Source organism: Uloborus diversus, chromosome 4 (assembly GCF_026930045.1).
Source record: "Uloborus diversus isolate 005 chromosome 4, Udiv.v.3.1, whole genome shotgun sequence".
NCBI classification, from domain to species: domain Eukaryota; kingdom Metazoa; phylum Arthropoda; class Arachnida; order Araneae; family Uloboridae; genus Uloborus; species Uloborus diversus.
In genome coordinates, this window is record NC_072734.1 from 10617831 (window position 1) to 10633974 (window position 16144).

At 30.8% G+C, this 16144-nt stretch overlaps 1 protein-coding gene across 1 annotated transcript in view; it reads right to left on the minus strand.

The window, feature by feature from the left end:
• Positions 1-9132: 9132 nt before the first annotated feature.
• The window catches only part of LOC129219818 (unconventional myosin-Va-like), a 94531-nt gene continuing 87519 nt past the window's right edge, over positions 9133-16144 (minus strand). The window contains 2 exon segments of the mRNA XM_054854122.1: positions 9133-9405; positions 12141-12312. Of these exon segments, the coding sequence (XP_054710097.1) occupies positions 9133-9405; positions 12141-12312 (445 nt within the window).

The window sequence follows — 16144 nt, forward strand, 5'->3', positions numbered from 1 at the left end:
TAACAATGTACATGTAATGTCCTTTTACTAAATCTTTATATTGCTGGGAAAAAGGAATTTAATAATACGGAATGATATAAAGAGTTTGAAGAACCAGTGAAATTAAGAAGTACAAAAGTAATAAGTTGTCTTTAAAAAAAAAATGATTAAAATCAATAAAATAAATAAATATTTAAAACTTCATTTTTTGTCTGATGTTTTAAAAACTATACGAACTTCAATATAAATAACATAAAAATAAAACTCCATCACAGAAATCAAACAATTTTTGTTAGTTCTCACTTATAGGGAGAAAACATTTTCTCACTGGAATGCACTGCAGTTTTTTACATATTCTTTGGGGGAAATATACATATTTTTGAGAAATCAAGGTAGGGTTTAAAACATTCATCTGAAATTTTACGGTTTTTCCTCACAAATTAAACAATTTTCATAAACACAAGTAAAAATGAATAAAATGAAAACAATAATAACGATCAATAATATTTATCACTCCTGGGAAAAATCAACTCAAAAATCAAAAACAAATGTTCATTCTTCATTAAGTATTTCTGACAAAATGTTCAGAAAATAAATCACTGCATAATGAACAATCAATTATCACCATATTTTTATACTCGTTTTAAAAAATTCGAATCTCAAAAAATTACAACCCTTTGTTTTCTACCATAAAAAAATTCCTGTTTTGCTGTTGAGTTTTAGTACATTTTGTTCAGAGCAGTGGAGGATACAAGGGAGGGGGGTCACGACGCTCCCCGGTAATATTTGAATGTTTGCTTGAAAAAATAAAAAAAAATGTCAAAACCATAAGAAAAGTAAATGTCTTTTTGAATTCCATTTTTTAGAGCATTAAAGAAGTGATGAATAAAAAGAAAGGGGGGGGGGTCATGGAGTAGTGACCCCCCTTACATCTGCGACAATACTTTTTAATCTTTTTATACTGAATTATTATTAACTAATTTTAATTAATAATACTTTAAATATTTAATTTATAATAGTTAAAATTAATTAAGTTTGTAACCAACTATTGGCCAATTTTGTGCTTTTGTTGACAACTAAAGAAAAGAAAGTTCAAGAAAAATGTTGTACATAAGACTATATTCTTGAGCATCACCCCCCCCCCCCTAAAGTGAAATCCTGTATCCACCCCTGATTCAGAGCATAAGTAAAAACAAATTTCCAATAACTTAACCGACTATTCAGATGTAAGAAAATTCCCAAAGGACATACCTATGTTCATAAAAATTTAATTTTAAAAAAAGATTAAATCATCTCATTGCCTTGAATTTAAAAAAGAAACATTTTGAGTACAAGTCTGAATTGTTAACACATTGACGCCAGTTCCAAAAAAAGAGACATACACTTGTATATTGGACATAAAAGAAATGCAAAGTTAGATCAATGCAACAGCACATCAATAACATTTATGCTTACCAACATAAAATTAACAAATAAAGTGATGTAAAGGAGCACAGCTCTCTTGTTCGAGGAGATTTTCAGATATTTAGTGTTTTTGGCAACATTTGGAATACCACCAAGTCAGGAGAAAAGTTTGCTCGGCAAACTTTCTAACTGGTGACTAAACATTTGACGGCTTCTAAAATCGGACCCCCCCCCCCCCCAAAAAAAAATAATAATAATAATAATAACATAATTTAGAAGATTTTTTGACTTGGTTGAGTTTGATTTCGCCTTTTTCCTCATTTTCCAGGGAGTAAATGTTCGCCTCATAGCTAATTTGTACATTCAATGACAAAGAAGTCTTACAGATAACTTGAGGAACACACTTTGTTTGGCGATAAATTGTGAAAACTACTCACACAAATTGTTCTTATGTAATGGTTATTGGCATTCCATATCATATTACAACAAAATGTAAAAAACCTTATTATAATGATTTTAGAGTTAATAATAATTATCACTTTGTTTGTTCTATAGCTCAATGGGCTATGTTGTGCTAGACATGCTGCATGGAAATGAAATACTCTTTGTTGATAGTACACTGAAATAAAAAAAAAATTTAACGCCTGAATTTTTACTTTACCCCAAATCAAACATGAAGACTATTATTCAGGGTGACATTATTTTTTCCCTTCCTATAAAAGCTTGTGTTATTTCTATGTTGAATGGAAAAATAACCATTTGTAACTTGTTGTTAGAAGATCTTAATTTTGTTTCATACTGGATTTCAATTCAACCTTTTTGAGAACTAAAATATTTTATCTTATTACCATGTTTTCTTATTTCTGCTTAGTGAAAACACTCTATGAAATCTATCTTAATTCTGGCAACTTTTCAATTTTCACTTAAAAAATCATTTCCAACATGGTAAATTCTATAAATCAAATAACACTGCATTTCAACTGTTCATGATAACATTAAGCATTTTTTTAAACTACTCAAAAAATCAAATCAAACTGTCTTTTTATGGACACATTCTAAATTGTAGGTTTTTTGTTCAGTTTGTGAACACAAACCTAAAAAGTCAATAAAAACTTTAATCTTCCCTATGAGGTTCAACATTAAGTCTTTCAAACAGCTGGAAATTCAAATAAAAATAAACAAACATAGAAGTGTGGCAAACTGGGAATGTTTTTGAAGAAAAAGTTTGTTCAGAAGTTTTATTCTGAAACAGGTGACTAGGGGAGGCAGAAGGTAAACACTTTTCCCACTGCATTAGTATCAATCGACTACTGGTGATTCTCTTTTCAAAGGTTTTAATGTAACCGCAAAAAATCATCCTTAAGTTGAATGTGTTCGTGAAGAGAATTTTTCTAAAACAACAATGGGGGGTTCGGAACCTTGAAACGTTTTCTTTAAATAGAGAAGTTGTTAGATAGAGCATCGTTAAACAGAGAACCAACTGTACTTGGTAAGTCTTACTTTTATATTTTAGTTTATTAGATCATTTTGCTTCAATTCTACATCAATAACAATATCAAAAAGAACTTACCATAGTTTTATGTGCATGTGTGGGATTTTTCGTTTAACTTTTTTTCCCCTTATTTACTTTAACACATATTAAATAATAATCAATTTAAAAATTCAAAGTCAACACAAAATAATAAGAGAATAAATTGGATGAAACAACTATTAAAACATTCTTACTAAAATTTATTTCATAACATGTTCTTCTAACAAAACCTAGCAAAACAAAAAGACTGAATTAAAATTAAAACAAATAATAATAATAAAAAAACATTAAGTTTGTTGCAAACGCCAAATCACCAAATTGACTCTTGTGGAAATGTAGCTCTTTTATTTATTTACAATAAAATGCTTTAAAGATATTTTTGCATTTTCCGAGTTTGAAATCTTCTATTAATGTAATATGCTAATGATATAATTTTATCGTTGGAAATTTCTATGGAATAGCAAATTGAACTCATACAAAATTTCTACTTCCTACTTGATGCATAGATTCGAACGCATATGATTACATTTTTTCTTTTGAGTGATTTTTTTTAGTCATTTCTAACTACTTTATTTCTATAAAACAATTTAAAGTATGTAAGGCACCTGCGACTTATTTTGCTTCATTAAAATCATAAAATGAATATGGAATTCCTTGATCTTAGATGATACAGAAAAAATATTCAAATAAATGATAAGTACAACACAACGTATTCCTTAGCACAGATTATTTCATCAAAGGGTGACTGGAACACTTACGAGATTCAGAGATTTACATGCAAATAAAAACGCATAAAAGGTATTGTGTTACATTTTCATGTTTGGCAAATAATGTTGACACTTATTTTTAAAAACATAATAACACAGCACTAAATGTCAAGCAGTCTAGCATTATTTACAAGTATTTCAATCTGTATTGGACGAATTTCAACATTAAAATACAGCATATTTTTGGACATAAGCTAGAATAATTCCAATTCATGCAACACTTTCTTTCCTTTACAGTGAAATTATGAATGTAATTCATACACACAGAAATACAACTATCAATAACATTTTTAGACGACATCTACCTACCTTTTGTTCATTGGTTTAGTTATAAACTATAGACTAATTATCAGTATTTTCCTTTCCTTTTTCAATTATTGTTGTAGTGTCAACAACGTTCTGAGTTGTGAACCCAATAACAAAATTTAAAACAAAATCGTTAAGCAGAGTAACAATGATGTAAATATTTGATCACTGATTCTGTTTTGATTCCAAACTTCGGTTATTGCACATCCCATACCATTTCATACTATTGCAAGCATAAATTGATACAACAAATCTCGTGAGCTTTATTTTAAATTAAAATTCAAACAATTTACCTTTTCATGCTCATCAATGATCTAAACAAGGGGAGGGGGGGGTAAAACAATAATCAAATGATAAATAATAACAATCTTGAGATAACCGTATAAATTAACATATTCTCAGTTCTACAAACAAATTTTTTCTGCGGGGGGGGGGGGGGTTAAGATGATTATGTATCTCCAGTTCATTCTATGAAGATTTAGCTTAATGAAATTATTCTTCTTACAAAATTACCTTTCATTTAAAACTATTTGAAGTTCATTTAAAAATGACTGGGATTGCCTAGCTTTTAGCTTCGTTTCAAATTAACTCATACAGCAGATGTTGCCACACTAGGGTATTAATGATATATTTTAATAACAAAAGTTATATTTCCAGTTCAATAAATACTTTGAGCCTAGCTAATAGTTCATGTAAAAATAACCTAACGAAACACTAAACTCAAAGAATTTTGTTCATAAATATGATTTAAATCAATACATGTGCTTAACAAGTTCAAAATTAACAAATAACTTTAAACATATATCACTTAAAGGAGGAAAACAAAATCTTAAATGGAATGTTACAATAGATATCAACTGAATGAAATTTCACTTTCAATATTATGTGTAAAACAAGAAATAATATTAAGTATTTCAACAGCTAAACAAGTTTGTGTATGGTTTCATATGTAATCTATATATATTACATCAAGGTAAATAAATATATAAAAAATATTTCAACAAAATGTTATATACAATATTAACAATTGGAATGTCACATAAGCAACGAAGTAATATGCTCCAAATAACAAATTTGGGTCCGATGTAATCTCAGCTAAAATTAGTCTACTTAACAAGAAAATAAATATTAAAATTTTAAAAAGCTGCTGATTTATAACATGACAATATCCTCCTTAAAACAAAATATTACTCAATAAATATCCAAAGTTAAAGGTCTCGATTAATATCCAGTTCCTTAATTAATATCCAAATAAAACTGCTTTGAAATTCAAAATTTGATTTAGTTTCCGAATCTGCAATCTAATGGGAGTCTTTCAAAAAGACTGCACCAATGGCACTAAAAATGAGGAGTAAAACTTCACTGAAGACCTACTATACATTTTGAAACGAATAAAACATGCAGCATTTTTTCCTTTACAAATAAAATTTGAACCTTAATTATATAGAACCTCGAAAAATATCTGATTCACTGAAAATCTACTATACATTTTGAAACGATTAAAATATGCAGCATTTTTTCCTTTACAAATCAAACTTGAACCGTAATTATTTAGTGCATCGAAAAATATCTGATTCCAAATGCTAGCAATCAAATTTACAAAAGCTGAAATAAGTGTATTATTAATTTACCGAATAATGTTGGAGCAACAGCTTTAGAATGTAAACAGAGCATTTAGCCTGAGTGAATGAAACAAAATTCAAGCAAAATCAAAGATTGAATCATTGTAAGAGAATTTATAAAATAAAATAATAAGCAAACTTTACAAACAAAATGCTCAGGTTCATATCAGTTTCTGAATGAATTGGAAAGTGTCAAGTGACTATTTTTAGCTCTATTTGAATATTTTTTAAATAGATAGATTTATAAGGGTTTTGAAAATTAAAAATTTTTGTATAACCCAATTTTAGAAGCACCAATATTATTTATTGTTGAAATTATATGATAATGAAGGCATGGGACAGGAACATACAAAATCTTTAAAAAAAAAAAAAGAAATTTACTCAAGTAGATCTATAAAATTACTGAAAAAATATTCCTTGTATGCTTCTGTTAACTTTTGCTGTTTACAAGTTTAAGCTCAAATATGCATTTCTGAAGATCATTACTATGCTTGCCTATCTAAATTGGAAACAAATACAAAGCATAGAATTTTTAAACTGTCTTGGTCAATTTTTACACAAATACAATCACTATTCTATACGACGTAATAATTACGTACTTAAAATTATTTATACATTTAAATATATTTTCTTTAGAAATCTATCAAAATAAAATAGTGATTTATTGAGTTAAAAAACTTTTAATTCATATGTATAAAATATAAAACAAACTTATAAAAAAAAACATACATAAAAAGCAAACTTTTACAGTCCTAAATGAAATGGCACAAGAACTAAATAACGTAATGTTATTAAATCTCCTCTCTATGAAAATTCAATTACGCCTTTACGTCTTATTACAAAATATGAAACTGTCTTGTTAAGTAGCTAAAAAACAGTGAGTTTTTTTTTTTTTTGTACCTAAATTCTTTTTTCATCTATATCCACATTTGTGAGGTACGAACAGAAATATACAAATATCACACATAGCTTAACTATCAATCTCTTAAATACAGGTGTATTTGTTTTATATTAATATAATATATCTTTATATATATATGATTTTTAACAAAGAAATAAATAAAATTCTACATCGTTACATTACAAGAGAAACTAGTTTCATTTGAACAGCTCATTCCATTGACACTTAAATCCACAGGGGGCTTAAAATTTGCTTTACAAAGGAACCATTAAAATACTTGCAAAGTATTAAGCAAAGCTTTCATATAGGCACAAATCATTCATACAAGAAACTATATAAATTAATTAATAAGCATTCATTTATTTATGGTCAAAAAAAAATTAAAGTCTTTAGTCTTGTTTTAAATTGTTAAGAAAGAAGAATTTATCAGAACAATTGATATAACTTTCATGAATGTATCAAGTTCCATCCAATAATCAGTTAAAGAAAATTTTCAGTAGTAAGTATAACTTTGAGGATCATTAAGTTTAACTCGCCGTTTTTGTCAGATCCAGTTATCTATGTTCAAATATTAAATTTAACTCAGCAAGATGTTGTAAAAAATGTTATAATTTAAATTTTGCACTAAAATAGTTAACTTTTAATGCTTTTACACACGGCTGCTTTGTCCCATCCCCCACCCGCCATTAAAAAAACTACGTTAGAAACTTAGCTAACTGTTTAAAATATGCAAAGTATTAAGTTCAAAGGTTTTGGAAAAAAGAAAAAAAAATAGTAAAAACTATCACAAAACAAAAGCAATGGAACATGTTCTAAACAAACCGTTCATTAATTTCCCTCTCATTGAAATTACTAAAAAGAAGTGACTAACACCTCTTCTGAATTAAAATTCCACAAAAGTTTGCAATTCAGTAAAAAATGCTAAAAGAGATTAGGTTCTAATAAACTGATTTATTACTTTCATAAAAATGCCTGATCTATAAATACTAAAATATTTTCTGCCATAAATATTTGAATGCTCACTGACGTAATTGTGTTTGCATGCAAACAAAAGCATTTAAAATGCATAACTTTGTGCATAAACATCAAAGAGATCTTGTAACTCATTTTAGCACAATATATACACAACAGTTTAAGTACACTTTCATATTCTAATGAACTTTTCATCCATTATTTGCAGTAAGATGGGATTCCTTTACCTGACCCTCCCAATTTTACAATAACGAAAAAGTAAGGAGAAAAATAGCATTTGAGCAAAACTCAACCAAAAAAAAAAAGAAGAAAAAGATAAAATATATGCATGTAAAAATGACGCTTTCTTGAACTACAGGACTTGTTTTTTCATAGAACATATCTATTTCTTGAAAAATACCTAAACACACAATCAGAGGAAAAAAATAATTATACATCTACCCATGTTTGTACAGACAAAATATATTTAATACCTGTAATTGCCTGTATATATTTAATAGCAACGATGGAATTCATACACTATTCCGGTTCATTAAATTTGCAAAGTTCAGCACACTGATACTCAAAATGGCAAAGTTATTCTATTATTTATTTTAAATAACAAGCATGCTTTTTATTTTGATTAAAATTGATGAAGAACTTTCAAATGTATAATTTAGATATATTTCATTAATTAACCACAATTTTCTCAGGTCATTCTCAATCAAACAACTTTATAAACAAATGGTAAACTGCAATTTTAACTTTAACAGTTTATAAATTCTTTTCAATCAAAACTTATTTTGAGATGCATTTAATGATAATTTTTTAATAAAAAGAGAGGGAATAAAAGAATTGTAAAAACCAAAAAGTATGTTAGAATTCTTCAAAAATCTAATTTATTAAAAATATTAACTAAATATACTAGGCATGCAAAACTACATTGTAATTTTTTTTTAATCAATTAAAAAAGTTTTGGATAATTTTTTTAAAAAACCATTATTGTTCTTAAAATAAAGAAAGAAAACTTTTAAGCACACGAAAGCACTTGAATCCCATCACTGCTTAGCTAGCAACGAATTTTTAATCCCCATATATTTTCAGAAAATTTAACAAAACAAAATTATCCTACCAGTAAAGTCAGGACCATCCTTTAACTGCTCATTACAGAAGAGTGCCAAAATTCCACACAGCCTGAGACCAAAGGTTGAGTGCATTTTAGGGCCATAAATTAACTCATTTTAATTACTAAAACAGAATAGTATTGCAAACAAAACATAGAAGTAATTTTTCGTTTACATTAATACATGGGAAAAACTATCTGAACATTGAATATATACAATGAAACAATAATAAAAAATGAAAAACTATTTCTGAAATTTTCAGTGCATTTGATCAATTGTTATTTGTTTTAAAAATGTAAGTTTTATTTTATTTTCTTCCAAGTTATAAATATTTAATAAGCTTTGTACAGTAACACAAACTTTGTTTCCCTGAAAATGATAATATTTATCTCCTAATGCTAAAGAAATAGATGCATAAAATAAATATTTTGTATGGCAGATTTTAGACATTGGTAGATTTTTGATACTCTACTGTAATTGCCAATAATGGATGAAAAACTTAAAAGAAGCAAACAAAAATGCCAAACTTAAAAAATGTAATGGCCCCCTAGATCTTCCTGAGCACGTGCTGGAGATCGAGAACTTCCGGAATGACGATGTCCTCCAGTCGGATGTTTGAGGGGTTGAAGGGGAAGCGAATGGGGAAGGCGTATTTCGTGTCCATGAGCAGTGTGCTGGGCCCCGCATTCAAGCTCTGGCCAGCGGCCATCTTTTCTTCGTCTCGCTTCTGCAAGCACTGCTGCATCTTGCGAATGAAGGATATCGGCACACGCTCTTCATAGTCGTCGGCCGGCGTGTAGAGGTTTAGGATCTTGATGATCTGTAAAAGAGTTTGGGAGACGCATAAATACTTCAGGGAGTAAAAAATACTATGAAACTCTGTTATAATCAGGGGTGCAGAAAATTTTACTATTTGAAATTTTCCCGAAACATAAAATGTTTACCTGAAATTGTCCCAAACTGTATTTGTATCATACTGAAAGTGTTATTGTGCGGGGAAACTTAGCAATCTCAAATATCCAGCACAAATATGTTTGATATCCCTAATCAAAGTCAATTGTTCCTACTTAATTACGAATTCCTACTTAAGACAAGTACTAAAAATTAAAAGGCTTATAAATGGTTTTGAAAAAAGGGAACAATCAATTTTATAAGTTTTTGATTTCGTAAAAACTCAGTGAAATGTCACTGCATGACATCAAAATATTAAAAATCCCTCCCTTAAAAAGTTCAAAAATTTTCCCGAAAATGGGCAAAAATTCCGGACCTAGTTTTTTCACTCAGACATATTTTGCACCCCATGTCAAAACATCCTCCAAGGGCCTAGAATATTTATTATGCTATAGCCAAGAGATGTTACAGCCAATCATCATTTCTGTTTTATGGGTGAATTCAAGGGGCTGAATTTTTCTGATGTTATAACCGAGTTGTCACTATGAATGATGTAACTAGAACCAAATTCAACTGCAAAAAGGGTAATGTCCCCAGTAAAGAACACTTACACAATACACATTTTTTTTTTCATTTTCAAAAATTCATAATATCCATAAGAACCATCATTATTAGGTACATAACATTAAACACATTTTTCTTTTCCTTTTTTTTGAGAAGGGGGGGGGGAAGGAGGGTAAATAGAAAAAAATGTAGCAAATGTAGAAGTCCAAAAAGTGGAGAAAAATAAACTGGGAGCCATTTTTGTTTTGAACTCATAAAATATTGTGTCTGTTGCCAATTCAATAAAGAAAAAACTTATAAAGCCTTATGTTGTAAACAAAATTACTAACTGTTCATAGACTGGGCTATGTTCATTCACTAGTTAAGTCACCCAATATACATTACCTTGCCATTCGTCACCGAACACCTCATACAAGTCACGTAAAGAGGACTCACACAACGTGTTAGAGTGTAGGGCCACCATTTGCTGCAATAACAGCTGCAACTCTTTGAGGAAGACTTTCCACCAAGTGACGATATGTTGAAACAGGAATCAGGCTCTATTCCTCCTTCAATATGGCCTAGAGCCTAGTCTTGTTTCGGGGCCGGGTTGGCCTGGCTTTCAGCCGCTGCTCCAACACATCCCAAAAATGCTCGATGGGGTTAACATCTGGACTCTGGGCAGGCCAATCAAGTTTTCCCATATTCATGTTTTCAAACCAGGTAGTAATAACACGTGCGGTACAGCATGGTGCATTGTCCTGTTTAAAGAGAAAAGGGCCATTTCCGAAGTATCGCCACGAGGTAAGTAACGCGTGGTTGTCCAGAACTGCTTGGTACCGCTCGACATTTATAATTTCATCCACTGCAACAAGTTTACCAAGCCCATACCACGAAAAACACAACCACACCATTATCCTACCTCAACCAAATTTCACCGTGGGGATGACACAGTCCTGTAAATCTCGTTCACCAGGCATTCAACACACCCACACACGTCTGTCGAACTGCCACATATGGTAGCGTGATTCATCACTCCAGAGGTTGGTTTTCCACTTATCTAGCGTCCAGTGACGGCGTTCTTTGCACCACTCCAATCGAAGGGTTGCATTGTCACATGTGATATTTGGCTTGTGAGCTGCTACTCGTCCATGGAAACCAAGTTTTACAATTTCCCGACGAACCGTCCGATCACTAGCTTTGTTCGACGTGCTTGATCGAAACTGATCTGCCATCTTTTCTAGCGAATCCATGCGATTTGCCATAACCACACGCTTCAGGCTTCAACGATCTCGATCCATCAATTTAGTCGGTTTACTTGGTCTGGGTTGGCATATTATCACTCCAACTCTCTTCCATTTTGATATCACATCACCCACAGTAGCCCAGGGTATCTGAAATTCCCCGCTAATCTCTCTGACTGAATGCCCAAATCTATGGGCTCCAATAATCATTCCTCTCTCCTCCGCTTGAAGTTCATGTCGGTTGTTCATTTTAACTACAATAGTGGTTCTGAGTCTCGGCACACCATTCTCAACCTTTTATAGGTGGTTTGACGTATGCATGACGTGTATGGGCGCTCCTACTCACTTTTCGAGGGGTGTCCGGTGATGAATGGCCAGGTCAGATCTCATGTTATTAAAATCTATGAGCACCTGTTTGCCTGTCTGTCTTTCAAGATATCGCCTGATTGGCTGTCAGTTCCCAGATGGATTTAGGACAATTTAGAGAAAGTCAACCGTCTTGAAAGCAACCCTCTGGTCATTTTTGTGCTAAAAATATTACATTTTGAACCAAGTTGGCCCAAAATTTGCAGAGAAATCATCAAGTTGTCAAAAATGTTTTGCTGTTAAATATCACTCTTCTTGAGTTATAGCCCTCTCACTCACTGCTTGCTCAATATGAGCATAATCACCTATTTAGTAAAGAAACCTTAAAAGTGATAAATACTGATGGAAAAACACAGCAGTACTTGATATTTACTTCTGTTTTCACTTCTTGTTAGACAGACTATAACTGTTTTAATATATTAAAAATGCAAACACTTGTTGTGTGGTGTGATCACACACATATTTCAGATTAATATGGACAAGAAAAACAAATAACAATAGATGAACATACTTGTGACGTAGTAAGTTTGTTGCACATGTCAGACACACTTTGAACATCCTCATCTGTTTTGCGAGCTTGCAGCAATTGTGATGCCTGGACAATAGGTTGAAGAGTTTCAATGACTTCCTGGTCTTGCATCCTCAAATCGCGGCACCACTGTTCAAGATGACTTAAATTGTATCTAAAGAACAGAAACAAAATGGGTCATTCCATACGAAATGAGCAAAATGCACAAAAAAAAGTGGCTGCATCAAGGACGGATACAAGGGAGGGGCGATGGGGGCGATCGCCTCTCCTTTGAGGGAGGTACCTTGCACAGGCAATTTTTTCAAATTGAAGTACTAAAACGCAAAGTTAGGCCTTTTTTGAAGATGATAAGGAAAGGAATGGAGTTCCAATCTCCCTCTCGGAAACTTTTTGACATTGAAGTTACACAAAGGCAATTTTAGATTTTTTTTTTCATGATGTTAGGGGGAAAAGTTTTTGAAGCATTTCAAAGGAAATATTACGAAATTGAAGTTCTAAAACACAATTTTGGAATACCTCTTTCAGCAGAAAATTAAAGAAATAGGTTCAAAGACCTCATTGGTTAAATTTCGATATTTCAGTTGTTTCTGGTGAAAATTCTGTGGCAGCCCCCCTTCCCCCAAAGCACAAGTTAAAAATTCAACCACCCCTCCTTGAAACATTTCTAGATCTGCCTTTGAGCTGCATGGAAACAGATTTTCATAAAATTTGGTATACAGGTTTCTTTTATGTCTGTATAAACATATCTAAAATATTTTGGCTTTATATTTTTTATTTTAATAGTTACATGCGATTGAAAATTTGTCAAATTGAACAGCATTCTCATAAATGCTAAATGTTGCATTTTTGAGGGCTTGTATTTTTTTTAACTATTTAATCAAAACATAAAATTTATATATTGTTGCAATCTATGGAGTAGGGTCAGGGCCGAATTTGGAAGTGTGGAGGCCCCGGGGCAATGAAGGAGTGGAAGCCCCTAATCAGGGTTCGAAAAGATCATCATATTTTCGAAAATATCCGATACTTTGATATATATCCGAATACTTTTAAATATATATGTATATATCTGATATTTTCGACCGGTGAAAGTTAGGATATTTTGTAAAAAATTTATTTTTGGGGCCCCTTTGTTGTGGAGGTCCCGGGTCAGTAACCCCGCCTGCCCTCCCCTAAATCCAGCCCTGAGTAGGGCCTTTCATCTGATATGAGTAAAATTTTCAAAATTACTATAGTTAACTTTTAACCAAGCTTAAAAAGCCGGAAAATATTTCAGTTCGCATAATTAAGCATTTTATTTTTTAATCATATCCTTTAAGGAATGTATTAGCTTCGCTGAAATTAATACCCAATAACATGTTATGTATTATAAAAGAAATACCTTAGTTTTGAAATTGTATTTTAACTCCTTTGTATTAAAAATCAGTTTTAAACTTAGTGACATTTTGTGAAGTGATGATTTTCCCCTTGACATAGATACAAAAATTTAAATGAGGGAAAATTCAGACAACTTTAAAATTTTGCAAGAATATAGAGCAGCATTTCTACTATTTGCTTGACCAAACTCGAAACTGGTTTTTGATTTCTAAGCTTAAAATAAAATTCAGAACAATAGCATTTTCTTTGTGTTTTATGTGAAATTACAGGAATTCAAAGACCTAGAAAAAACGACTAAATGATGCAAAAGCAAGTATATCTAACAATTATTTCAATTTTTTTAAAATGTACTGGTATATTGTAAATTTTTCTCAAGAAATAATAATAATAGCTTCAACAAATGCATCAAAGGAAATGTTGCTTTTTTTTTCTTTCTTTGCTCTCCACAAAAAAAAAAAAAAAATCAATCTGGCTAAAAACTTGTGGCTCATTTTTGTAGGAAAATCCAGTTGAAGATATTAATACAGGGGTGATTGTGAGTTCATCAAAAAATACCTGAAAGTTTCAAAGCGAGAACGGGGGGGGGGGGGGGGTAGTCTTTGGCCCCTATTACTTAAGTGAACCTTTGCCATAGTATTAAATAGTTCTGAGTCAAAATATTGTGTGTACATTTGATTAAATTTTTAATGGGTTACAAAGTTACTTTTGAGCTGGTGTTATAAAAATTATCTTGACATTTGTCCATCTTAAGGCTCTTGCAGGTATATTTGATGAGTATTATATAATTTTAACCAAATTCCGGAGGTAGGGAGATAAAAGCATAACAAAAAAAACAAACAATTCCGGTATTTTCAGACATAAAAATACCGGAAATACGTCAGAAAATACCGGAAATTCGGTAAAATACCGGAACACAATCACCCCTGTTAATAATACTTTCATTAATATATTTCAAGTAGTTTCAGACAAACATCATCTTTAATAGGTCATGTGTACTACGGTGCTGGTCCATGCGAATTCAAAAACTTAATCTCTAAACTCTTTCTCTTCAAAAATACCCTCCTTTCACTGATGATTGAGATAAATCTAAGACAAGGAATTCAGATGTACAATTGTTAATTGAGCTGAAACAATGATAATTTCCTATCTCTAAGACAGCTATGGATACTTCAATTAATTGTTATTGAGCCTAACTTTCAAGATTGATAAGTTTTACTCATGAGACAAAAAAAAAAAAAAAAATAATAATAATAATCGTGATTGTAGCAGGCAAAAGGAAAAAATATCTTGCAGTTATAAGTGTATTGTATATCATATGTATACTTGTTCTGACGGATAATAGTTTGATAGTTTTATCAATATGCCATTATATACATTTTTGCCATTGATAGTAGAAAGAAAAGTGATCTGCTTTAAATTAAAAATTAGATTCATTGTGGCAAATGTTGTTTAACTGACAATTTTCATTCTGGAAAGAAAAGCTATCACTAAAATAGACAAGTTTCGCTCCCAGAGGAATACTTTTGTTTCAAAGAACTTTGCAGCAGGATGGTTGAAATAAATGGGTGTATTTCGTCAAATATACTTATTCATAGATAAAACAAATTGCCTCAAATTCATAGCCCAATCTCAAATACCATTGAAAATTAGAAGAGATGGTCCTCTGTCTTAATCTTTAAATTCAGTATGTTCTTTTAGTCATGCTGACATGATAGGTTTTCTAGGAACTTTAGAGTTATTTTTTCCTATACCACGGGTGGAGAAGAAAATTCAACTTTCAGTGGCACAATTATATTCAATTTTATAAACTGGACCATAATACACTTAAAATAATTAGGGAAACATTTCAGCAAGTACTTCATAAACATACTTTTGAGAAAATGAAACATCAAAGAAAGGGTTAAGTCTTGATAAACTTACAATAAATAGCCGTAACTAATGGAATTTTACATTAGTTCAAGTTACTCTAGTAACAAAAATACACTGATTCAATGATTAAAATTTAGTAGCATCTAAAAGACACTTCAATATGTTACGTAAAAAAAAAATTGAGTAAATTAAGGGCATTCCATCATGTTCAAACAAGCATCTAAAATAGAGGAAAAAATGAAAATTTCGGAAATTTTTGATTTTTTAAAGGACAATTTCATCATTAAGGAATTCAAAAACAATTACTAAATTCAAGCAGACAGTTATTTATGGATACTTTTTCAATCCGGATTCTTTTTGCTGTTATTTTTTCATTAAAAGAGCTTGAAGAGTGATTTGAAATCTGAATGAAATTTTCAAGTTTTTTCAATCTTTGTTAATATCCAAGATTCAAAAAAAAAAAAAAAAAAAAGCTCTGAATAAATTTTACTTTCATCTTTCCTAATAAATATGTGTTTATAGAATGTGGAAATATTTATTTTTTAAGTGTACATTTATAACTTATGGAGTTATTAAGTCGCAAACTGGCTGCCATGAACTCTGAAAATGTAGGCTTAGCCTAAGCATCAACTTCTAATTTCAATAACAAAGCAACAAACAGTTTTTAAGCTTCCATACTTTGCATATGCTCATACATATGCATGATTTACCTAAATAAAAATTTTCATTGAAATCTGTGACAT